The 27,197-nt window shown below is 36.3% G+C and overlaps 1 protein-coding gene across 2 annotated transcripts in view; it reads right to left on the reverse strand.

Moving 5' to 3' along the window:
• The window catches only part of MET (MET proto-oncogene, receptor tyrosine kinase), a 106,283-nt gene that overhangs the window by 11,711 nt on the left and 67,375 nt on the right, over positions 1 to 27,197 (reverse strand). Inside the window, exons 7-18 of one of the 2 annotated variants that reach the window (XM_006206171.4) lie at positions 26,583 to 26,685; positions 26,335 to 26,471; positions 25,489 to 25,650; positions 24,612 to 24,711; positions 21,024 to 21,242; positions 13,657 to 13,803; positions 11,813 to 11,966; positions 11,475 to 11,615; positions 8,191 to 8,421; positions 6,157 to 6,237; positions 3,980 to 4,161; positions 802 to 911 (exon numbers count right to left, since the gene is read on the reverse strand). In XM_006206171.4, the coding sequence (XP_006206233.2) occupies positions 802 to 911; positions 3,980 to 4,161; positions 6,157 to 6,237; positions 8,191 to 8,421; positions 11,475 to 11,615; positions 11,813 to 11,966; positions 13,657 to 13,803; positions 21,024 to 21,242; positions 24,612 to 24,711; positions 25,489 to 25,650; positions 26,335 to 26,471; positions 26,583 to 26,685 (1,767 nt within the window). The remainder of the gene's footprint in view (positions 1 to 801; positions 912 to 3,979; positions 4,162 to 6,156; positions 6,238 to 8,190; positions 8,422 to 11,474; positions 11,616 to 11,812; positions 11,967 to 13,656; positions 13,804 to 21,023; positions 21,243 to 24,611; positions 24,712 to 25,488; positions 25,651 to 26,334; positions 26,472 to 26,582; positions 26,686 to 27,197) is intronic. The other variant, XM_072964625.1, reaches the window with a different exon arrangement.

The following is a 27,197-nucleotide window of genomic DNA, read 5'->3' on the forward strand; positions in this document are numbered from 1 at the left end:
GACAGGGGACTGTTATTTTACTTTTTCATTCTCAATGGGCTAGGCTAGCACTTACAGCTCATATGTCTCACCAGTGAGATAACAGAGAAAAAGCACACACAGAAAGCATCTAGGAAAACAGCAAGGTTCAACAAAAATTAATTTCTTCTATCTGAGGCTATGTTTGCTTTGTTCAAGCTGGCTTTTATGTTGTTCCACTGACCAAAACCAAGATAGGAAATTAATAGCACAGTTCTTTCAATCACACATACCATAAGCCATGAATCAGTGCTATGTAAGGGAAAGCACTGAATCAATTACAAACTGTTGACTGTTGTATTACACAGCTCAGGCAGCCAGACACAAATAAAGTTCTTTGTATATTCATTCTCAGATACCATTTTTGGTAGGGTTTCTGCAGGCTGACTCTAAATCCACTCGGGAAGCTACAATATGTTGGTATTTGTGTTACCAGCCCTCTCCTTTTCACTGTAACATACTGAAGATCAAATTCTCCCTCCCAAACACTAATGCAGTGTGAAACCACAACACTGGGGGCTATGGGTGGGAAGGAAAAAGAAAAGCAGGAGCACATAACAGCTGTTTGAGACCCCCTCTGGAGAATTCCTGTTAAATTCTGTTTGATGAAGCCTGAAAGCCCCGCCTACATCCCTGGTGCTTACACATCGGTGTTACAACTGTAGCAGAAATAAAGGACTTCTGCATGAGAAGAGAAAACATCCTCACTAGCCCTTAGCAGTGGAAATCAGATTCTTCCTTTCACTGAGTTTAGACTGTGGGCACAGAGATTCTTATACTTACATGCAGTTTCTTGCAGCCAGATCTCTGTGGACAAACTTTTTGCTTGCAAGATATTTCATGCCTTTGGCCACCTGAAGACCAAAGCCAATAAGATCTTTTACAGTTGGGTTCTGTAACGAAAAAGAATTGAAAACATATAAACTAAGCATTTACTGTTCTAGCTATGATCTCAGAATTCTGAAATGTTTGTAAGAATTACCTTGTTTCAGATAATAGCTTGTGCCTTATTGATGACAGCAATCATTTATTAAGTATCTATTATTTGCAAAGTACTATGCTAGTTTTTTTTTTTAATAAATTTTGGCTAATCCTATATACACTTCTGTAAGGCAGGGAATACAGGCTTCATTTTCCAGATGAGGAGTTGGAGATATTTTAAAATATAGGTTTTATTATTATTCAGGTATGGTAAGGCTAACAGATGGGACCAACGGCCATTGAAAAGATAGTTTGTTATTCACAACTCTCAAGAGGAGGGGGCAGGCCATGCCTTATAAGGCCACAGAGGGAAGCACCAGGGTTGGTTTAAGAGGCAGAGAGAACAAGGGGGAAAACATGTAGGCAAGAATCTTTATTGTGGTTTCTGTGGGAAGGAATGGGCAAGGCAGAGTAAGGAAGCTTAGAATTGGCTAGTTTGAATAATTTTAGTGGACTCTGGGGTCTAGGGACTGTCCCTAGTAGTCTGGTACCTGGCCCTGAAATGATTAAGGTAGGTGGACAGTGTCCCAGAGTATGAGATTCCTTTAAAGAACATAGTTGGGGTATGGGCTCTGGAGTGGTTGGTTTGGTGATGAAAGGCATGCTCCTTTGAGGGTGAGCTGTTTAATAGCTCTGGGAATTTGCTAGTCCTGGGAGGAGCAGTCCCTCTGGGGTCAGTAAGGCCCCAGAAGTCAGAGCATCGGATATACATGGTTAATATAGAAAGTTTAGAGAGAAATAAATCACCCAAACTACTTAGTAAGTGGTGGAGTTAGGATTTTAACCTAAATCGGTTAGGTTCCAAAGCCCACACAGAAGTGAAATCAACCACATCGAAGCCCTCCTACAGGTACTAAAGCACTAACCCAGAACTCCCGTGGCCTGAACCTACACAGAGAACAGGAAATCTCATTCTCAGTAAGCTCAACACATAAAATTGAATGGACAGAGTAATGCCTTTAGTAACTTACCAATGAGCACTGTATCTGAAATCACATCAATGTCACTGTGGCTGACAGCCCTACTGGTGCCTGGCCATCAGGAATAGGGTATCTCTTCTTCAGCAGCCCCACTGTGGAGTTTGTGAGCTTAAGAGGCAGACAGTGGGGACCCCGCAAGGAAGGCTACAGTCCCCTTTAATGCACACAGTGTGTGGAGAGGCCAGTTCCTGTATTTCAGGCTTTTCTTTAAGATGTACCTGCTAGTGGTTGTAATAAGTATAGATTCCTTGGGCTATAAAAGGCCATGACACTGTATGATAGGAGATCTCTATCATGGTTTAATCCTGGGGGAATAATACCTAGAGAAGTTAGCATAGACAATCACATGAACTCATCAGGGTAATGACAAGAGTTAGAGTGGGAAAATGGGCTGCTTTGTGCTTTGCACGGTAAGTTCATCTCATCTGCAAAAATTCATCTCATTTGCAAAAATTGCCAGGGAGTATTTTATTCTCTTGGTTGAACACAAGGTATCTCTTTATCATCCTAAAGCTTACTGCTTCTGAGAACCTGACCTCATGCTTATGAAGTTGTTTTTGATCAAGAATAAAAGTACTCCATTAACTCCCACAGAGGCCTGGACACAGGAGCAAATGAGGAGCCTGAGGCTGTCCATAACTTCAGTTCTGAAGACCCCTTCCTCTTCCCTCCCTGGGCCGGGTCTGGTCACTGCTCGCTCAGCCTTTAGGAACTGGCATAAATGTTACTAAGAAAACTCTTATTTTCAAGAGCCTAAGAACCCCTTTTGTATCCCTGAGATCATTCATTCAACAAATATCTACTGAGAACCTATGTGCTGAATGGTATTTTAGGTATTAGAGCTACAGCAGTGAACAAAACACACAAAATACCTACCCTCATGAGCATGGATTCTAATGGGATATGTGTGTGTGTATGGATATATACATATGTGTGTATATATCCATCCATACACACATACACACAGAGATATTATTTATTTATTGCCTAGTAGAACACTGTTCAGGAGAAATATAACATAAGCCATATATGTAATTTAAAATTTTCTAATAGTCACATTAAGAAGTAAAAAGAAACAAGTAAAATTAATTTTCACAATGTTTTACAATCCAGCATATCCAAAATATTATCATTTCAATCTGCAATCAATATAAACAATTATTAATGACATATTTAACCTTTTTAACACTTAATATGCAAAACCTGGGGTATAATCTACACTTAACAGCACTTGTCAATTTGTACTAGCCACATTTCACATGTGGCTGTGGTCACACTATTGGACCACTCAGGCCTAGTGCATCAGATGATGGTAAGTGTAATGGAGAAAAATAAAGTAGGAGAGAGGAGACAGAAAGGAGGCATGAGGGTGCAGTGGGTCAGCTGCAATTTTAGAAAAGTCAAGGAAACTTCATTTAGAGATGATACTAGGGCAAAAAGCTGAAGCTGATGACTGAGATAAGTGGATATTTTGGGGAAGAGTACCCCAGGCAGAGGGAATAGCAAGTGCAAAGGTCCTGAGGTAGGAGAGTGGACAGAAAGTTTGAAAAATAGTAAAAGATAGAATTTTAATGAATTAATTAATTATAGAATTAAGTATAATTAATTTTTCAATGTCTTTCCTTCTAAAGTTAAAACTCTATGTGGGTAGAGGCTCATTCTGGCTCTCTTTTCTCCTTTGCTGTGCTTTTCTGGCACATAGTAGGCACTCAAAGATGACTAAATGTACCTATCCAGGGGTTGGTAGAGCAAGACTGCTTGCAGGGCAGGATAGAATCATTGCCGCTGGGAACTCCTTCTAGGTATCACTATCTTCCTACTAGGAGAGAGGATTTTGAGGTACAAGTGAGTTGAACTGGCCTCTGTCATCTGAATGGTGCCAGTATTTTGTATGTGCTTCTTTGGCTAAAAGCTTTTTAAAAGGTTCAAAACAGGCAAATTTTGGAAGGCTGGCTGGCTTACAGCTAGTTTACAGCTAGTGAGCTTAGTAATATACTTACGTGAGTCTCATTTCTAATGAAATTTCGAAGATCTCCATGTTTCATGTATGGTAGGACCACCAGTGGAGACCCTTCACTTCGAAGGCAGATTCCCAAGAGTGAGAGAACATTGGGATGACTAAAATCTTTCATGATGATTCCCTCGGTCAGAAACTGGGAAACTTCTCCTATGTCAGTGATTCCTGAGAAAGCCAAGAGTGAAGACATTAACTTCATTAGGGTACAACGGATACTTTGCGGGGAGCAGTGGAACATAAAACCATTGTGCTGTATTTTACACTGATGCCTCATCCTTAGAGTGCTTCTTTACAATACATCTGAGTGAATGATGTCATCTGTGCTGTGCCTTTAAGTCACCACCTGCACCCATTTTTGTAAGATTAGAGTCTAGCAATCAATTTGTCTCATGCAGAACCACAGTTTCTCTCATACAGAAAAAGGAGAGGAAAGCAGACCAGTCCATTTCTGTAGTGATTGTCTAGGGTAGGCGTCGGCAAGCTTTCCTGTAAAGGGGCAGATAGTAAATAGTTTTGGCTTTGTAAGTCACATGGTCTCTGTTGCAAATACCTGACTCGCCATTGCAGTGCAAAAGCAGCCACAGACAATAAGTGATTGAGTCTCAATACACTTTAACAAAACAGGCAGCAGGCCATAGCTTAGCAACCTCTGCACTAAAAGGATCTGAAGACCAATTGTTGTCTATGGTATCTAAGTAGACTTTTTTTCTGTATAATAGTTTCCAGTCATGTCCAGACACAGATTCCGAGGGCCTGACATTATTCAGCATTAACAAAGAGTTAACAACCTTTAATTTATTAATCCGATTAGTATTAGTGTCAGTGATGATAAACTTCTACAAATGCAATGCATTCCAAGACCTGGAAGTCCATCTGGACCAAAGAGAGATCAACACACACCAGGGACAGAGAAAGATTTCTTGGCATTAGGACTGTTCTGAGTCTAATTGGCAGTGGTGCTCTCTCGTGAGGCAAATTTATTGACAAGTATACTTAATCCATCATAGTTTGCAGTTAGATTTCATATAAACTGTCCCTTTAATTACCTCGTGGTCAGACTTCCAACAAAATCAACCGTATAGAACACTGCTCAGCATGGAGATTTATGTTTAAAAAGGCTAAAATATTTCTGGCAATAACGTATCTTGCAGGAAAACCTTTCACTTGTGCATTGAAAGCTTATTAATTCCAATAAAAATTTGTAATATAGCTGGTTAACATTTTTCAGACTGCCACAAACTACAAGCAGAAATTTAGAAATGGGGGTAGAAAAGGCAAGCACCCCGACTTGATATGTGATACCTGTCAGCTAAGGTGGAGCCAGGAAAACTAGTATGAGGAGTATATTGAGAATATTTATGCCATAATTAGGGCTCTGGGTCATTAATAAAGTCTTAGTTTATGTTTGGAAGCATCCCCTGTTTCTTTTCTCTCTCTCTCTCTTTTTTTTTCAAAGAGGAGGAAATCAAACAAAGTTGAATAACATTTATACACAGAAGAGACCCAGGAAAAGTAACTCCAACATTCCCAGCTTCTTAAACAGAGTATGCATTCCATTTTAAACAGATTTTCTCAATAACAGATAATATTTAATATATATTCTAGTATTAAAAGGGTGTAAGGATCACTTGTTCAGGTAGTTCATTTCTGTGGAATACCTCATTTACCAAAAATGCAGATAAACAAGGTATTATCACAATCACAATTTTTAAATTTTCTGCTGGCACATTTTTCTCCTGTTTGTTTTATTTCATTTTTTAAATCTTTTTAATAGAAGTTGTGGTTAAAAAATAATTACAGTAATGCCTCTGGGTAAAATGAGTCATTACTACTGCATGTGCCAACATGCTTCCAATAGTTTCCATAAATGTCACTTGCAAAACAAATATTATAAGCCAAACATAGTTAAGTGATACTCAGGCTCATCCAAGAACCTAATTTCTCCTACACTTTTACTTATGAAGGCTCTGAGGGATAATTTCTGAAGAAATACTTCAGTAAGAATTTAGATTAAACACATTTTCAGGAATAGACCCATAATTTCAGCAGTTGCTGATTTTTTTCACAAGGGAAAGGGTAAATCAACATTTTATTATGAACTATTTATTAGTTTGCAAACCAGAAAAGTGTCCTCTACTGTTAAATAAAAATATAACTTACTATTCAAGGATTTCACAGCACAGTGAATTTTTTTGTCATCATTGTCCAACAAAGTCCCATGATATACACACCCAAAATGTCCTACATGAAAGAGGGAACTTGGTTAGTCCTGCATTACTTTTAATTGTGCAATATTATTTATTAAGCCCTTCATGATTTTCATTTCCTTTTTTTCTACATGCAAAAAGTGCATTGTTTCTTATACTTTTGCTTAACAATACCACTATGTGTGTCTATTTGTGAAATAGGTACTAGTAATATATTTCACCCAAAGATATAAGCACTATGATTATTTAATACATAGTAAAATATTTAGGTGATATAACTGTTATTAAAGGTTAACGTAATAAACTATTCAACCATAGTGGAACCACTGAAAACAGGAGCAACATCTGCCTCATACAATAATCATTATTTTAAAGAATCAAGTAACATCTTTTAAATATGAAAATAAAGTTTTACCCACATGAAGAAAAGCAATAAAATAAGCTCCCTATATTCCAATAAACTGAAATGAGATAAAAATGTCACCATCAGAAATAAGATTAGCATTATAGAGTAAGGATTTCCCCCATTAGTCACAGGTTAATACGTATCCAGGTTGGCAGAAACTGAAAGGTAATGGCCCAAATGAAGCAAGCTCACTCTGAGTCATTTCATCTAGTTCTCTCTGGTTTTAGCCACATCACTTTCCCAATGGTAGCCTTTCATCCAGTGGTAGTAATTTTCCCTAGAGGTGCCAAACATCTGATAGCTGTGTAAGTCTTTCATTAATTAATTTGTCCAGCTGGCCAAGACTCCCTGAGTCCCTAGTATGTGAGTGTTGGGCAAGAGTCTACCCTCTTGTAATGCAAAGATGAATAAATAAAACCTTTGCTCTTGAAGGCTCACATTCTACTGGGGGAAAAAGCACATAAATAATACTTAATATTTATAGAATAATTAGTGATTATTACTTCATAAGAGAGATAATTGCCATTCTAAGCACCTTTCATGATAAAAATACAAAATTTTAATTTTACAATATGTAGAATTAGAACATAATTAGTGAAGCCACACACTCTAAAACTGGTGCAATTACTGGGATTGATAGGCTGGTAAAAGAACTATACATTACTCTGCTGTGAAACAAGTTTGCAAACAGTGAAGCTGCTATTTGGGAAGGGGAGCATGCTAAGGATTAAGATCTGGAGTATGTGTTAGAGGAATGCATGGATGTCGTCACAGGAAAATGGGGAGGCCTTGTGAGCACACAAGGCAAATCGTCCCATCAGCTGCTTCTGCCTCATGCTGGCTGCTGTCTGCGTTACCTCTTGCAGCACATATTGAATAAAAGGGATCAGAGGCCATTCAGTATTAAGGGTAAAAGCTTTTTAGAAAAAAAAGGAAAGAGTGGAGTTCATTTCCTGGCTTCTAGTTGGTTTCTTTTCCTGCTCAGTATTTCCTCAAATCCTGTACGTGTTAGCTGTTATTGCTGCTCTGGCTGGCTTATTACAAATATTCATTCCCCTTTGTATAAAGAAATTGAAGTGCATTGTAGAGATGATGATATATGTTGCTTCAGACCAAGGGAAAGCTATAAATTTCCTGTCTTCTGATGCTGTCAAGCACTGTATAAACTGCTATAAACCAGGACTTCATAGAGTTAGTCATTGTTCTCAGAGTAAAGAAAGACTGGAAGGAGATATGAGTAAAATATTAGAATTTAGAGGAATGATTTTTAGAAGGAAGTACAAGGCAACTTTCAAGGAATTATAGTTGTCATTATGAAAAAGGTGAGGAAGGAATGTGGTTTATTTCTAATATGTTTGGGAGATTATCAACTTGTCTCCATGCACAGGGGCAAATCCCCATGGATGTGATCTGCAGGCTGTATTTCTGAGGAACAGAAGTCAAGTGCACTTGTTATCACTGCTCTGTCAGTTGCTTTTGCCATTGTCTAATTCCTAATCTGCAAAGGCAGAAGATAAAATGCTTACTGGAAAATCTGAGTGGAAAACACTGTTTAACAAAAAGCTGAATGGAAATACTTACCTCTTCCTATGACTTCATTGAAATGGACAATTAGGCTGCTTGGCCCAATCACTACGTGCTGAACTGCCTGGACCAGTTCTGGATTTAGAGCACTGAGGTCAATGTGGACCGTATTTTGCAGTAATGGACTGGATATATCAGAGTCCCCACTAGTTAGGATAGGGGATAGGTCTGTCAGAGGATACTGCACTTGTCTGCATGATCCATTCTGAGTTGTGTTAGGAAACTGGTCTGCAAGATAAAGCAAAATTATTAGAAGCAATAGTGAAATCTCAGTGGGGACAGCAACAGGGGCAGCAAATTAAATTAATAACAAAACCAAATTTTAAATTTAAATTGAAAGAAATGGTAGTTGCATCATTGAATGAGGGTAGGAAGAAACTTTACAAAGGAACTGGTTTAATAAAATAAGTTGGGAGAAGAAATGGGTCTATGCGTGTGAGTGTGTGTATTTATATATATATTTAAAAAATTTATTGATTTTCTTTTAAGTATATTAAGCAGTAACTTTGAAAGCTTGTTTACCTTCTTCACTTCCTTAGACACTTCTCTTTTTACATGTAACAAAAAGTCAAGCTTGTTTTTTTAATATACTATATCCTCAAGAAAGCAAAGGAGCAAAAGAAGTCAAGCAACTGCCTTGTCTCACAAAAATCCAACTCAAACATAATAAGATGAAAAAGATGCCTTTTGAGAGACTAGTGTTTATTAATGGAATTAATTAGCGTTGCTCAAAACCCATGTGGATTCCTGGCCAAAGAAAAATATGTGTAGTGAAATGTTATATATTTAATATATATATGGATACACACACATACACACAAATGATTAGAAATATATAATGGCTAAAATTTCAGAACTGGAAACTTTTCACGTTAGTGGTAAATTCTCCATTGTGGTGATGCAGCAGATTAAGTGCTACTGCTGTTTAGAGAAAGCAGATTAGAATTGGGTTAGTGTGCCATTTGTATTGCTTAGTTGATGGCGTTTGGAAAGAGATCAGATCAACATTCCTTGTAAATTGATCTTTATAACCAAAACTCTGTAAGAGTCTCAGGCAAACTTCTCTTTTGCTAGGTGAAGCTTTTCCATTTCAGGGATGGGGAACTGAGGGTCTGAGAATAAGTTTCTTATTGCCAAATAGGGCAGAGAAGCCACCAGTTGCTTTGCCCTTTCCACTGGGAATCCATACTTGTCAAGGAGAGGGCATTATATCTGCAGCAACTGACCTGAAGATAAACTAGGCTGCTTATTGAAATGTATTAGTATATAACACAGGGTGAGGGGAAAGGCTTATGTGGGGTGCAGTCCCCAATAGCACCAAAAGATAATATTGTTTGTCTGCAAAAGAGTAGGAAAATCAGAACTTAGGAGAAGGGCATAAAAAGAAAGTTGATGGTACCCTGACTATTCCTAACTCTACCTAAGCATTTTTAGTATTTTTCACATTGGACAGTTGGGTTAATACATCAATTTGGCTGAAGCAGTAAATCTCAACTGTGGTTCCAGAAAAGCTTTCGGATCACCTATAGTTAGAGTAATCACTAGCTGGAAACTAGACAGATGCAACCTTAAAGAAAGGATGCAGAATATCTTGGGAGTGCATGAGATATTGGATGGTGAGGGAAGAAAGGAGTCTCGCTGGGTGTCTGTTCCTTTAATCCCAGAATCAGGTTTTCCAGATATTCCCCAGGGGATGGAAATGCAGATGAACCTCTCTAAACTCAGTTTCTTCACCTTCATTTCTCAAACCTTTGCACCAAGAGATCAGGGTTCTAAATTCTCAGAGATGCAGAGATTGAGGGAAATCCTTGATGAGGCACAGGAAAAAAAGACCTCTGGCATAGAAATTCTATTGACCTTTGGGTTAAGTTCAAACATGTGCACAAACCAATTTAAGTCATCAGTGTGTGATTCTGGTATAAGAGACAGAGAATTCTAGATCTGGATGAAAGACTGTGAAGGAAGCAGACCCCACCACATAAAGAGAGAGAAGCTCTGTAGGTGCCTCTTTGTTAGGTGCTGGCTGTCCATTTCCTCATTCTTTTCTCTGGATGGCCTTCTTTTGCCTATTTTGTTTTTACATGTCTCCAAGGAGTAGGTTCAATGTAGGAAAGAGGGTGAAACTCAAGTTTCTTACCAATGATGACAGGTCTGGTGAGTAATGAGGTTGGAGGAAGATTAAATATGCTTCTTTAAAAAAAATTACTTATGAATTTTAATGATCTCAGATTAGAGCTATTAAATGTGAATATGAAATAATAATTAGGTCTAAATTTCAAAACTATAAACTGGATTTGATTTGTTCATGTGTTCAAGTGCTTGGATTCTTAAAGGTGAATGGAGTCACGTGGGAAAAGACAACATTAACAGCGTCTCAGAACATCTCTACAGAACCAACATAAACTTCAAAAAGTAAGAGGCAGCAAGTGTGGAAAAAGTTAAAATTTTAAGGCCTCATTGCTCTTGTACTTGTTTTGATGAGCAACTTCTAAGTTTTCCAGTATCCTTAACCATCTGTGACTCATTTTATTTGTCCAATGGTAAATATTCAACCAGGAAAATGCTTTGACTTGACTCACGTCCTGTAGCTTCTAAAGATAATGGAGCAGATACAATACAGAAATTTTGCTTTTATGAGGAGATTTTAAATAAAACAATGTGAAATGCTCTGGCTAACCAGACCATTATTAAACCTGGTGTTTTGCAAAGCAGATGATGTTAACCCCTCCTTTTAAAATAGCATAATTGAAGGTTTTTATTGGATAATACCCAAAATATATTCAAGTTCTCAGATGCTGTGGGTAAAAGGCTGAGTACTAACAGTTCACTGAGAATCCTTCAAAGGCATGCTAAAGGTATAATTTAAATGTTTGAGGATCAACAGGTTAAAAAAATGTAGTAGTACCGGATTCTATTTAGAGAAAAATAAGTTTTATATTTTAATTCTTTCTGGGTTGTTAAAGAGAGCTTCACAATTTCTTAGCATTGCACTCAGATGATAAACACCTAACCTTTGTGCAAATGATTTTAAAATGAACTTTTTTTTGTGAGAACAGAGCGTAAAGGCTCTAAAAATCTCATATAATATATACTTGAGTTCATTTTAAAATTAAGAACCATATAATTGTGTCAAATTAAATACTTCTTTGGCCAAAGAAGAGATAAATACTTCTTTTATATGTTTATGAAACTATAAAGGCAAAACCCAAAATAAACAACAATGCCACAACCCACTGAGGTGTATGTATAGGTATTTCTCAGAACAATAAACTGAAATATACCTTCTGGAAAAGTAGCTCGGTAGTCTACAGATTCATTTGAAACCATTTCTGTAGTTGGGCTTACACTTCGGGCACTTACAAGCCTATCCAAATGAGGAGTGTGTACTCTTGCATCATAGCGAACTAATTCACTGCCCAGATCTTAAAACAGAGAGAGAGAAAGAGCTCGTTAAAGACTTGGCTATCATGGGTCCCAGTAGACTTTGACCTAGTAACCAGAATTCACGGGTTTTATGGATTGCATATAAGACTGCACACATGAATCTACAACAATTTTAAACTGTAATGACCGTATTCTTAAGGCAACTCCTTAAAATAAACAATAACAAAAAATGCACCTTTAATTTGCTTTCTCTTTTTCAGCCACAGGAAAAGCCCGAGTGATAAGAGTATTATTGATATTAAGACAACACCAACAATCAATCCTGTGAAATTCTGATCTGGTTGAACTATTACTTTTCCAAGGACGGTTGAAGAAACTGCTTGCTTCCACTAAAAACGACAAACAAAAGTCAGAATTTAGCCATGATAGATACAAAATACACTACACAGTTGAATCACAGTCTGCCTTTTTATTACTGTTCTAGAAGTGGTATAACTGCCTTCAGAGTAATAAGACATTCCTCAATTCTGCTTCTGTGCTCAAATAATTAGGGGCTACTGATCACTGAAATACATGATGTTTAGGTATGTGTACTTGCAACTACGTATTAGAGATAAAATGATAAAAATCAGTTTCTGTTTTCAAGGAACTGGAGTATAAAAGGATAAAAGGGAGACAAACACAAAAATAAATGATTACAGTACAATGTGATTAGTACTGCAGAAGTATGAACATATAATAAGGAACAGAGACAACAGGATATTAATTCAGTCCTAGAAGGTAGGGTAGATGGTAGAGGGGACTCCTCATAAGAGGTAAATAATCATATTATTATTATGGGATAATAAAAGTCTCAGAATATTTTAATTTCAGCTTTGATACATAGAAGAAATCTTTGAAGTTCCTTCTGGCTCTAACATGGTATGATTTTTAGGATTTATGATCCTTCTGAATTCCAAACTCTGATCCCATGATTCAGCTTTAGATTCTTAATTCTTTTCATACTTTCTCATTTCATAACTTTTTGGAAGGCTTCAGGAACCCTTTAAAAATCATGCCTTCTTGGATAAACAAAATGTGGTGTACCTACACAGTGGACTATTATTCAGCTCTTAAAAGGAATGAAGTCCTGATACATGCTACAAGGTGGATGAACCTTGAAAACATGCAAGCAAAATAAACCAGACACAAAAAGACAAATATTGTATGATTTCACTAATATGAAAGGCCTAGAATAGGCAAATCCATAAAAATGGAAAGCAGATTAGGGGTTACTAAGGGCTGGGAAGAGGAGGGAGTGTGACAGTACTATTTAGTGGTTCCAGAGTTTCTGTTTTGGGTAATGAAAAAGTTTTGGAATTAGTTAGTGGTGACGGTTACACAACATTATGAATGTAATTAATGCCACTGAATTGTACGCTAAAAAATGTTTAAAATGGCAAATTTTATGTTATATGTATTTTACCATGATTAAAAAAAAATTAGTAGTGTAATACACATAAAACCATCGAATTGTATACCGTAAATGTGTAAATTGTATGGTACGTGAGTTAATCTCAATAAAGCTGTTAAAAAAATGAAAAAAAATCACTCACTCTGGTTCCCAGTTATCTGATTTAGCTGTTTACATGAAGGAAGTGACTGTAAAATAGCTTAATTCTCATTTTACTTCATCCAGTGCATACATATTCTTTTACTTATGGATCCATGCATTTGAGGTTACTATGGAGGGCAATACTGTGTCGGCTCTGGCCTCCTGGGGTGGTGAGATGTGGAGAAAGGGCACTCTTGAATGTGTCCTTATCCCTCCTGAGCATTATAGCAAATTTTGCCAAGAGTATGGTATGATGGAGAAGGAGTATGGCTACCAAGGACTTTTGAGATCTACCCTGTGAAGCTTGGGAAGGAGCCAGTGCAACAAAAAACTCACTATTTCTAAAACAACAACTAAGAGTCAAGGCTGAGCTGATGAGCCAAAGCCAACAGACAAATGAGCTTTAATGATTTATTTTAAGCCTGTAGTGACATAATTACTCTGGCATCTTTATTTACATCATGAGAGGAAAGCAAGAATCCCACCTCTATATTTAGCTCGCTGTTCAATTTCAGCAGGTCATTGGGGACCGTACATAAAACGGCTTCAGAATGCGAGTGTATATTCTCACAGCTCTTATTCCCAACTTTTAACACTTCACCTTTAACTGCTTCAGGATCAATATCATTTCCCTGAAAGAAAAAAAAAAGAGATTGTTAACACTTCACAATTTTGCAGGAATGCAAACAATTGTGAAGGAATATAAATACACTGCAAACACAGGCCTTGTTGTTTGCCAAGCCATGTGATTTTCTGATACTCATTTTCATGGGAATTTGGATGGCTGAAAGACAGCATGACCATTTCAGGGTGCTAATTAGCCAAGAATCATAGCATATAGCTTTTGCATCAAATTGAAATTCAGAGAAAAGGAAATAGATTCTTTGTTTACACCTTTACATCAAATGATCTTACTTATAATCACCTTATTAATGTTTTCAGGGGGCATTGATGGTTGGCAAAAGGGAAACAATTTAGAGATTCAGTTGTTGAGCTGTCTAATGCAGGGATACCCAGCTTTCGCTTCACTTTTAGAATCACACTGAGGGCTTTATAAACTAGTGATGCCTGGGCCCCATCTCCAGAGATTCTGATATAATTGATCTATGTCAATAAATTTCTTTTGTTGTTTTGAGTTGAGCAGTTTCTTTTCATCCATCTTGCACAGTTGGATCCTATACATAAATGAATCCATTTTTAAAGAAATTCTCGTAAGACACCGTATGACCCTCATTATGATTTGAGAACATGATTCCATTATTTTGAAAAATTCTATGTAACTACATGAGGTCTTTAAAAACATTATTCAATTTGATATATCTAGTTAACTGAAGCTACCATTAGGCATTTAAAATATCAACGTTTTGTTGAGGAAACCACTAATTAGCCTTGGGAAAGAAGTGAAAAGAGAGGTACAATTTCTCATGAAGACTTAACAAGTAGGGTTATTAATTAAAAAGTCATTACTTTGAGGAGAGAGATGTCAAAACATATTAGTATTTTTCTTAGGGACAAACAGCATCCAATAATAACTACAGTACTACTACTTTGTTCCTACTCTGTTTTATATGATCTTTAATACTTGGCAAACTGCTTTTACATACATTGTCTCATAGGTATCTCAATAGATTGGCAAGTTAGATATTATCCCGGGAAAAGAAGTTGGAAGAAAATACTTCTTTCTAACATGAATTTGGAGCTTAAGAAAAAACAGATACAGACAAACTCTATTCTTATGATATTTCTAGAGGCAATATGTGTACCCCTTTGAACCAGGTCACTACACAGGGCAAGTCAACGTAGAAGCACATAAATCTAATCGGTCACTTTGGGGCTTCAAATGACAACTTGTTGGTTAGGTCTGAGAAGGGCTAAGGCACTGGCTCACATATTGCAGGGAATTCAGGGAATGACAAAGGAAAGAGATTAAAGAGCTGGAGGGCTTGATTTATGAGGGAATGACTAAAATGTGTCTTGCTTGCTTAGATAATAATGAAGGCTGGGGGAAGGGATGAACATACTGAATTTACACTTCTAATACTTTTAGGCTCAGGGTTGCCTAGGATGATGCATAAAAGCGTCTTTAAAACAAAAACAGATTACACAGCTGAACAATGAAATCCCTTTTCATTTGTGCCTACTAAGAAATACATGATAATTAGTGACTTATATAAGAAATTATTAGCTTTGTGTGTTTAGTGATTATTTTATTTTATTTTAAAATTTTTATCATTATTTAATTGAAGTATAGTATGTTACAATGTGTCAATTTCTGGTGTACAGCACAATGTTTCAGTCATACATATATACATACATATATTTGTTTTCATATTCTTTTTCATTATAGGTTATTATAAGACATTGAATATAGTTCCCTGTGCTATATAGAAAAAAATATTTTTTATATATTTTATATATAGTAGTTAATACCTGCAAATCACAAACTCCCAATTTATCCCTTCTCCCCTCCTTCCCCACCTCTTTTACCGGTAACCATAAGATTGTTTACTATGTCTGTGAGTCTGTCTCTGTTTTGTAGATAAGTTCATTAGTGTCCTCTTTTTTCTTTAGATTTCACATTTGAGTGGTATTTCTGGATCATATGGTAAGTCTATTTTTATTTTTTTGAAAAATCTCCAAACTGTTTTCCATAATGTCTTACACCAACCTCATTCCCACCAACAGTGTAGGAAGGTTCCCTTTTCTCTACACCCTCTCCAATTGTTTGAGGACTTTTGAATGATGGCCATTCTGACTGGTGTGAGGTGATACCTCATTCTAGTTTTGATTTGCATTTCTCTGGTAATTATCGATATTGAGCATTTTTTTCATGTGACTATTGGCCATTTGTGTCTTCACTGGAGAATTCCTTGTTTCAGTCTTCTGCCCATTTTTTGGATTGGGTTGCTTGTTTTTTTGTTATTTACAAAGTTGTATGAGCTGTTTATATTCCAGAAATTAAACCTTTGTCAGTTGCATCATTTGCAAATATTTTCTCCTATTCCGTAAGTTGTCATTTTGTTTTGCCTATGGTTTACTTCGCTATGCAAAAGCTTATTAGTTTAATTAGGTCCCATTTGTTAATTTTTGCTTTTATTTCTATTGCCTGGATAGACTTCCCTAGGAGAACATTGCTAAGATTTATGCCAGAAGATGTTTTGCCTATGTTTTCTTCTAGGAGGTAGTGAATATTTTAAAAGTCTACAATCTGAGATATCACAAAAGTGATACTGGAAGCCCACTCTATATAACAAAGGGACTTGAGTTAAAAAAAAGGTATAGGATACTTTTTGTCATTTAAAATAAACATAGCTTTATCAAGCTGAGGAAAAAAAGGTATATGTTTAGAAATTTTATTATTTACTTTTTATTATTTAATATTAACTATTATTAAATAGTGGAACATATTTACAAAGTTGGCTTAGTTTTTCAGTCATTAAAATGGTAATATATAGGTTTTAAAATAAAACAAAATAGAAGGAGCTTTCTGGTCTTCAATCCCTTACACACACAGAGCAATTGAGAGTTATAATTATCTTGTTTTATCTTGTAAAGACACTTCCCTGAGGTAGGCATTATTGTAATTCCTGCTTTACACATTGAGAACTAAGGTTCAAGAATGGACTTGGTTCTGAAGCAAATCAATTCTATTTGATACAAAATCTGTTTACCGTCCACTATTATGTGTTAAATACAATGCTAGTTTCTGAGAATACAAAGATGAGTAAGTGTTTCTTCCTCTTGATGTAATGTCAAAATGAAAACATTTCTAAAGTGAAAAACTATGACTCCCAATGTGTCATATCAGGACATCCCTTGTCTCTTTGCTCTGCAATTCTGGCTACTTATGATGCATATTTCTACCCAGACTCAGGCCTGGGAACCCATGTCTAAGCTGGTTATAGAACAGAGCAAATGGAAGTGTAAGGGGTAGGATACGAACAACAGCATTACAATAGGAGGGGTCCCACAAGTTTTCATACCACCAGGTGGCCACAATGTTGAGTCTGGGAAAGTCAGCTAAGACAGTGAGGTGGGATGGCAGCAGGACTCAGCCAGGCCATGGTCCAAGGAGGCTAGCAGCAGACTATCAGTGAGGTGGTGGTGGTGGTGATGTGGTGACACTAACGCTTTACCCAGAGGATATGAGTCCCTCAGCTTAGGAAATGGGCCGAAGAATCTTAACAGAAAGCTTCAAACTAAGTCATAGGAGGTTAATAGACATTTGGAGAAAAAAGTTCCCAGAAAAAAGTTCATCTGAGAAAAGCTGAGTGAACCAAAATTAAACTAGTTTCTTCATTGGCTATTTGGGGTACTGGGAAACCACAGGTGCTGTCTTTGTGCCCTGGAATATGTTTTTGTTTCCCCTACAGAATGCATATTAAAGTGTGCAGCACAGGGAAATACAGTTGACCCCTGAATAATGTGGGAGTGAGGGGCACTGAACCCCATGCAATTGAAAATTCACGCACAACTTCAGTAGGCCCTCTTTTTTATCTGAGGTTCTGCATTCATGGATTTAGCCAACCACGAGTCATATAATACTCTAGTATGTATTTATTGAAAAAAAATCCATATGTAAGTGGACGTGCAGTTCCAACCCGTGTTGTTCAAGGGTCAGTTGTACTAATTTACAAGCACCAGCAATAAGAATAGGCCTTGACATTGGGCCAAATGACCTCTAAGAAAAGAGCCCTCTATTTCCACCCTGTCTAGAGACAGAACTGGCCTCAACAGTGGTTGTGAACGGGTTTGGGCCTATAATTGCAGGTACATTAGTCAGAAGTGGAAGGAAGACAAACTCTGGCTGGCTCTGGGCAGCAGGAAGGCTGAGTTAGCTCAGAACTCTTCTCCCTGCTAGATCCTTCTGGTGCCCAGACACTGACACAGGTCTCTAACTGAGCTCCCAACTTTTGTTCTTGTGCTCACAGTGTCAATAGCCTGAGCCCCTGTTCCTTGCTTAAGCTGATCTTCCTGCTCCATTTTTCTTGTTTTGGCCAACTTTTCCAAATTGGACTTCTGAAGTCTCTCCATTACCATGTACATTAGTATGCTCCAGAGTAAGATGAACCCCCCCGGGCAGTGTCAGGCAGCCCTTGTTCCAGCATTAAATACTGTGCTTCTCTAGTTTCCATAAAACATGCTCATGCATTAAAAGGCATATAATAAGATAATTAGGGAAAATATAGGGTTTCCTTAAACAGAATTGATTTTTAGATTATTTGAGAGAGTTTAGAGCTATTTTACTCAAAGAATTGTATAAACAATTTCATACCATATGACAGAAATTTTCTCTATTATGAAAGGTATTTTGGTATACGTTAAATGAAAGTTAATATGAAAAGCTCTGTAATTTAGTGGAAAGAAGACCAAATTTGGGATAAAGAAACTTGAGTGTGAGCCTTGTTACGCTGCTTGCTCCCTAGGTGACCCAAGATACATTACATAATCTTTCTAAACCCCTATTTACTCATCTATAAATGGGGATAAACATCACTGACCTTACAACCTCCTAAGTCCACATGAGTCTCAAGTGAAACAACGTATGTTGAAGTACTGTGTTAACTAAAATTCCACACAAATGTGAGCTGTTGTTGACATGAACACTGAGTCCTAATGTGTATTCACCAAGAGATGTCTACTTCTGATGACCACTGCCTACCACTGGTGCCTAAGCCTTCATCATAAACCACCTCTCATATTGATAAGGTTCTGATTTGTCTTGAGGAGTGACTGATCCTTGGTCTCAGTTACATATTTTTGATCCAAACTTGGCTGACCCTCTTGGCCATGGTGTATTCATTGGGCCAATTGCTGACCGAGGCAATTCTCAACCGAGGCTGGAAACTATCACAACCTTTCTCTAGCCAAGGCATTCTTGTATGCAGAGCTGCCTGAGGAGCACGAACTCTTCCTGGCAATAACAAGCAAATCTCACTCTAAACATGATTCTTTCCACAGTGCTTTCACTGACGGAACACAAACATACTTCATACTTACGTTCTGAACGCTAATTGAACAAACACAACATGAAATAAAATGACCTCCTTTCTTTTAATAAAAGCAATCCACTACTTGTCCAGAAGAGACAGAGAACTTCTCTTTTCTTTTCTTTTGCTTTACATTCCTTTGTTTCTGCTCTGAGAAGCAGAGGTTTTAATGTGATCAACTTTAGAAACTGGTAAAGGGTTAAACTGCAGTCACGCAAAGATTCTCCTACACCTTAGATTTCTTCTTACACATAAGTAAAGTGGAATTCGGAGACAATTAAATTATGACAGCAAAACAGCCCCCCTAAACTGCTCCCTTTCCCCCAGATTGCCACTCTGTGACATGACAGGTGCTGTACACTTACACTTGTTAGAGAAAACAGTCATTCTGTGTACAGGCAAGAAAAGAAAGTGTCTTGTGTTTGTTTCCAGAGACCTCTTGGGCCAGGTTGGGAGGAGTATGGAAAGGCTCAGGATGGTGTCAAATCATGTTTTTCTTGGTCCAACGGTTTCACAGGACATTGAAAAATGGGTATTTAATTTACAGAAAAAGGAGTTTTCTCCTTCATATAAGACTGCTTGGAAGGATAAAGAACCATTTATCTAATCCTTTGATCATAGACAGAGGAACAAAAAATGGGATTTCTCTGGGTGTAAAAATATTTGCAAATAAACCATTGTTTTCATCAAGAAAAACCAAATGGAATCTTTCAAATGGCAAACACAGTAATTGTTGAAAGTAAAAGGTCACACTAGATTAGTTTTACTGAAAAAAAAGAAGCGATAAAAGCTCTTTCTCCTTTTCTAAAACTAATTAAAGAAGCAGATGAAAGAACTTTGCTATGGTAAACATGCTGTTCATTGAAACAGGCTTCCATTTAATTTCATGCTGGGCTTGCTTAATTATTGTACAAAACACAATTGCGAGGTTAGTAAACTTGTATGTGTGTGAACGTGTGCATGGGTTTGGCTGTAGATAAAATCCTGTTTTGAAAAAGCAGAAAATTTTTAGTAGAAATGTATTCTTACTTAGATGGAGACGATCTATGGGAATTGATATTACATCTAAACAGGGACTATCCTATTACTTGATGTTTGTTCATATTTTCATGCAGGCTGTCTTTCGGGAGAAAATTCTGCATGTCTAACACAACACGTTGAAGGAAAAATATTTTGCTGTTTCTAGTGACTGGAGCTATAGATAATTAAAGTTTTGACCATTTTGCCTCTTTTATTACTATTTGAAGTAAAAATGACTGAAGCAACATAAAAGAGCTGAATTTTAGCCTTTGTTCTGCCACAATTTCATCACGTTAACTTCTCTGGGCTTTAGCAGTCTTTGCAACAGGTTGGGTGAGAAAAGATGATCTATTATTGTCCAATTAAATTATATTTAGACGCTAATATATTCCTGAGGTAGAGGAAATCCAGCTCCATTTATAAAACAGCTTAGAGATGAACACACCCAGATATAAAATTCCAAGTATTGGAAGGAAGTACAGAACTACAATTGATGCGTTTACATTTAAGACTCTTACCTTTTGCCTTATAATGAGCATCCAGGGAAATACAAAACACTGGCAGAATAATGCATCACAGGCAGCTTATTTAATGGATTTGTGTCCCACATTTACTACTTTTTAATATATACACAAGAAAGAGTTTTTAAATACTTCATTAAAAAGCAGTCCATGATTATACATACCTTTTAGTCTTATGTCGAAAAGATTTGTTTTTCAGAGCTTAGATATTTACTGATGTAGTATAAGATAATGACCAAGTACAACAATTCTATTCACATAGCTATGAAGTCAATTAAGTGCAAGTTGATGATTTAAGAGAGCATTTTAAGCATTTCTTACCTTAATTTCCAGTACATTTTCATTGCCTATTGAGATCATCACTGGTTTTTCAAAAGGCTTAAACACAGGATTATGTACATAAATGAGATCAAAGTGTTTGGAATGGATCCCATCTAACATGAAAAAGGCTTTGGTTTTCACAGGGAGTTGTAGGTTCAGCTGTTGTAGTGAAGGAGTTGTACAGCAGATTATCTCTGAATTAGAGCGATGCTGACATGCCTGTAGTAAGACAAAATTATGCACTGTGAACAGAACACCGTGCTTTGATAACATCATAGCAACTTTCACATTTCACTGATTCAGACAATCAATTGAAAGTAAATAATTTTTGAAGAAATCTCCATTTAATTTCCTAATGTTGAAGAACAAATTTCTGGAAACATGACAGATGTAAGATTATCTAAACAATGCAGCTCTTCGAAGGAGCTACAGAGCTTCACTTGCTAGGAATAAGCTATGCTGATCTATCTGAAGCTGTCTCTCCCTTCATCACTTTATTTTCCTTAAGAAGACAGGACAGTCACCTACAGGGTGACTATTTATGAAATTGCTATGGAAGGGTGGGTGCTAGATTTTGTGTAGTTAGACGTCCTTATTCACATCCTAGCTTTAAACTAACCTGTGAGAATCAGGGCAAAGACCTTACTTGGGCACTCAGTTTCTTTATTTAGGAATTAAGATTAAAATGCTATTCACAAGGTGGAATACTGCATGGTAAAGTGCTTTGTCCACTGCCAAGCACCATACGCTTCACATTATAATTAACTACATAGTTAAGTCATCTTATTAGTCTGTTTTAAGCTATCAATTACTGAGTGCCAGGTTTGTGCAAAATACTTTACAAGGTTGGTCTCATTTAATTCTCACAATAATCCTATGAGGTAGATGCTATGATTACACACATATTAGAGATGAAGAATCTGAGATTTTCGAGCTGATGTCATCAGACCAGGTCACACAGCTCTGAGTGGCAAAGTAGGAAAATAAATCCAAGGCCACTGGCTCCAAAAATCGTCTAACTCCCACAGTGTGGTTTCTTGCTCACTCTGTATTCTATATTAGTAAATCTTTTCCTATGCTCTCTATTTTACAAAGCCTTTGCTATTATTATTTTATGGCCTTTGATCTGTCATTTCAAATCTTCCCCTTTGTAATTCTGATTTATAGAAGCTTGGAAAATGTGGTTTCCTCTTGATTGTGCTTAGACTAAACCAGCAACACAAAGTGGCACATTTAAGGTTAAACGGTTGCATTTTTTCCCCTCAAGGAAAAGACAAACAAGCAACAACATCCCTTTGATTTCCTCTCCTTTGACAAGCAGAATTGGAGATAAAACAATTACTTACGTCCACAACAGAAAAAGGATTCAAGACATACATAAAAAGCCACAAACAAAACTGGATATTTGATATTTTTAAATATATAATTTAAAAAATTATCCTACATTTAAAAATGTGCACTATAATCAGGTAAAGAAAACTGATACATAGATATAATATGAATAAAATTTATTTAGTTTTGTATCAAATTTATATTATAATGCTAAAAGCTATTTATTCCTATCATCTTGAAAAATGGAAATGAACAATTTTATTGCCATTACAATAATTCTCTACGTAACAAGAAATTTGAAAACTATACAATAAATTGCTGGCTTCTAGGACATAATGCGTATTAACAAATTAATATGCATTTTGTTTAAGAAGATGATTAGTATTTTTATTTTAAAAGATTTGAGTTTGTTGGATTTAAAAATTATTGTGGCTGGATCGATATTTCTAAATCAGACCTGACCAAGAGTTTTTATCTTTTAAATAATGATTCAATTCAATCATGATCAACTTCAAATTCTATAAAAGGCAGAGAACCTGGAAGGAACACACATCTCTTTATGAGGTAATTTTCACAAACAATAGTCAAACAGACCCACTGAATTTTTCACTCTTACCCAGGTCAAATAGTTTTACTGTACTAATATGTTTGCAGCTAAAATTATAGAAGTTTACATTTCTGTGTATAAATGGACATGATTTTAATCTTCTACCATTGTTTGAATCTTTCTTGGCATATTGGACTCATGTCTCACAACTAGGAGGTTTTTAATAACAATTTGATTACAAATGAATGAATAAAGCCATGTATCCTCATAATGCTGGTGAGGGAGAAGGAAGAAAACTTAGCCATTGTTTTAGTAACACAAGCTTGGTGTGAATTACATAAACTATAATTTCTCAGAGTTCTACTTTAAAAAGTCACAAGCCAACACCAACGAGGGCTATTGTTATTCTAATAGGTTAATGAAAAATTGTTATGCCTGCTTGTGGAGAACTGATGTCCTTTAAATTAATAGCAGTGGTATTCTAACTTTGTTTGCGGCTGTGTGTGGGGATTGGTTTCAAAGCTCTCTACTTCATACAGTGGCTCTCTGGAGTACAATCTCTCAGGAGTATCATAAAAATCTAATAATACTCTTTAGAGGTGATGCAATGTGGCTGGTTGAGAAGGTCAAGAAAAATCTTATTTGAGATGACCTTATTGTTTGGTGATTTGGCTTGACATTTTTAGCTCCAAATTGGTTTTTGTAATTAAGCACACTGCAGCTTAGCCTTCAAGAAATATTGGATGGGAATCTAAAAGGAAGTGCTATAATTCAATCTATTACCTTCCCAATCAAGACCTGGCTTGAGAAGAGGCACTTAGAACTTCCATTCTAAGTTGTGTGTACAAATCCCACTAGATTATGGGTATTTCATATTAAAGAAAAACAAAATATATGAAATCTGTGTAAATAACTCCAAAATTCCTGAGGTCTAAAGTAAAACTACCATTTTAATGTGATCTATATAAATTGTTAGAGTACAAAATAGGTCAATCACTTTCAAGGAGGCATTCGGTTAAATTTTGACTGACCTTGCAAATGAAAGAAAAAAAGGTAGAGAAATACCAAACAACATACACACTCTAGGACATAAGTATTCTTCTTTCTCATTACTAGACAACATGCTAACAAAGGGACAAGAAGAATGGTAAGAAGAGGGGGTGCATAGGAAAACATTGTGTGCCTGCCACTTAGGAAGACAAGGGTGCTGCAGCAAGATTAGAGGCTCTTATTAGACATTTTATTAGAGCAAAAGGGTTGATAGTCTGTGGTGCATTAAAAAGAGAGGATAGCGAAAGGCGATGGACTGAATGTGTTCTCCCTGATTTCGTATGTTGGAACCCTAATGCCCAATGTGATGGTGTTTGAAGATGGGATCTTTGGGAGATAATTAGGTCATGAGAGTGAGGTTCTCATGATGGGACTAGTGTCCTTATAAGAAGAGACACAAGAGAGCTTGCTTCCTTTTTCTTTCTCCTCCTTGTGAGGACACAATGAGAAGATAGTGCGTGTGAGCGTTTTGTTTTATCATGTTAGCCTGAGACTAGATAATATTAGTTCTCGAACAAAAAGTAGTATTTGACTTACCCTGCAAGGAAGATAACTAGCAAACATTAAAGGCAAAACTGAAATGTCTCCAGTACCACGAAAGCTGGAGGTAGAGGCAGAGATACAGAACTCCAAGTGCAACTATCACTTAAAGTACTTACCACGGTAAAGTTCCTTCCTGCTTCATGAACATTTATTACCATCCTCAGGACACTAACTGAATTCAGGTATTTTCCAACACCTGTTATTGTGCTCCCACCACTGGCAAAAATAAAAGAAAAAATAGCAATGTTGAGAGGTTCTTTCTTTATCAAGTATTTTAGGGGAGAGATTACATTAAATCACACGTAGTGATTGCAAGTTACAGCTACAGTCAGTCAAATGGAAGTTCAGCGATAACTTTTCTTTAGAAACAACTTACTTAACTTAAAAATATTTTTTAAAATTCATATTTCATAAGCTGAAGAAATGCATTTCTCTTTTTATTCACCAAATATGCAAAATAACTATTTTTTCCCTGTCTGAAAAAAAATACAAAGAAAAATGAACTTTATTAACTATTGTTGCTAGACTGATAGAATTAACAGAAAAAAGGCAGACTGAACTGGGTCCAATGAGATACTAACTCAGTGGGAGTCTGGTACAGGGAGAAGCTGTGTGGAAAGTAGGCAGGGTAAAGAGAAGAATGGAGAGAAAAAGGTGATTTCACCTTTGGGCACTAAGGTCAGTATAGAATTGAAATGTACATAATATAAGTACATAAATACTACAGCGCCCAGTTAAACTGTTTTACTGAAATCTATTTAAAACATAATATAATAGGATAAAATATTTCTTGGCATAAACTAGCACTGATAAAGTCAAATCGTACTCAGAACCTGAATGTAGTTTTCACTCCTAAATTGGACAAGCAGCCTTCAAAAGAAAAAATGCAACTGCATCAAAGCCAGAGATAAAACTGTCTTTCTCTTGAGTATTCAACAGCCAATCATCCTCATGTTCATTATCGTCTTATATCCATCAGAAGCTTTTACTTACCTAATGAAAGATTTGGTGGGATGTATTTCATAGACAACGGGGTCTTCCCGATAACTGAAGCTGTTTATCTCTCGGTTGGCTAAGTCAATTTTCAATTTAACAGGAAACTCAGTTGGAGTGGTTTGGGCTGGGGTATAACATTCGAGAATACTATCTGACACACTGAACAAAAAAAATTAAGAAAATGTACCTTAGCTCTTAGAGATACACATATTTTAGAATTATATCCGTAAATCAAAAGGATATCACTCAATGGCTCCTAAATGGGAATTTCCTGATGTGGTCTAGAAAAAAACTCTTTCTAATGTAGATTGTTTACATTTGACTGGATCCTAAACTTAGCTTTGTTGTGGACAAGCCATCCTTGACTTCAAAGTATTTGGGATTTTAAGCAATTTTTAAAGTATTCTTTTGATACTTGGTTAAACTGAGCTCTCCCAACTCTAAGAAGCAGAAACATAATTTCCCTCCTAACCCAATATCCTTCATGTTTCTTACCTCCCCAAAGTGATTTGGTTTAATTGTAAATCTTGATGGAAATGTTTGTTTTAATTTATTGTCAATTACCAGAATCTCACAGCTCATAGCATAGCTGAGATCCTAAGTATAACAAAGAAGGTGAATGGAAAGACAAAACTTAAAAGTGGAATTAGTAAACAATAAGGGAAAGGCATAAAAAATCAGCAAAAGGGATAGATGGATTTGGAAAGGGGGAAGTATTGTAAGCAGGAGAATAATAACAAACATCTTGATTTCTCCCCACAAAAGAATAATCTTTTTCCTGATTTGCTAGGTACAGATATTAATCTGACTTGACTGATACAACAATAAATAAATTTACAATACCTTTTCAAAGTACATGTTTTTCCACCAATTGAAATGTGTCTAGAATTCCCACTGTTTAGGTGCTTTCCAGTTAAAGTAAGTAAAGTGCCACCAGTTTTAGGACCGTAACTTGGAGAAATACTTGTTATTATAGGATCCTGAACAAGAGATAAAAACAAAACAAACTAACTTGTTAATTTTATAACTCTAAGTAGATTAAGTAATAATTAAATATCCTAGCTCATGAGAAAAGTAATGTCTATACTTACCACATAGGAAAAGGTACTATATTGTGCTGTCCCTCGATTGTTTGAAATAATTATGGACACATTGAAATGCTCATTCATTGCAGGACCAACTGTGCATTTCAACCTGAAAAAACAAAATTTAATATGCTACAAATCCAAAGGCATTTTCTGCTTGGGCTATTTTATATGAAGGGCCATTATCTCTACATAGTGAGCTGACTACTCTGAATAGCAAGCAGAATTACAAGGTAAGCATTAGTATCTAAAACTGTGTAATTTTATTTCTGTACTTTTATAGTAAATTGTATATTGACTGTTTGCATTATTTATACAGACAAATTAGGAAATGTTAAAACTCATTGATGCAGACCTCACTGATTCAAGTTCATAATAATCTAAGTCTAATCCTATATAATTGTAGGCATAATGTTTGGCATACTTAAGATAAAGAAATGGTATTTCAACAGCGTATGAAACAATGGACTAATTATAAATAAGCAAAATCTCTTCTTTAAAGTATGTGAAAAAGTGCATTTTTGTGGTTACACATGTATATTGAAATTACTTAAAAATAATAACATTGTGATAGGCTTTCCATAGAATTATTTTTGAATTAATAATCTTATTATAATCCTT

This window comes from Vicugna pacos, chromosome 7 (assembly GCF_048564905.1).
Source record: "Vicugna pacos chromosome 7, VicPac4, whole genome shotgun sequence".
NCBI classification, from domain to species: domain Eukaryota; kingdom Metazoa; phylum Chordata; class Mammalia; order Artiodactyla; family Camelidae; genus Vicugna; species Vicugna pacos.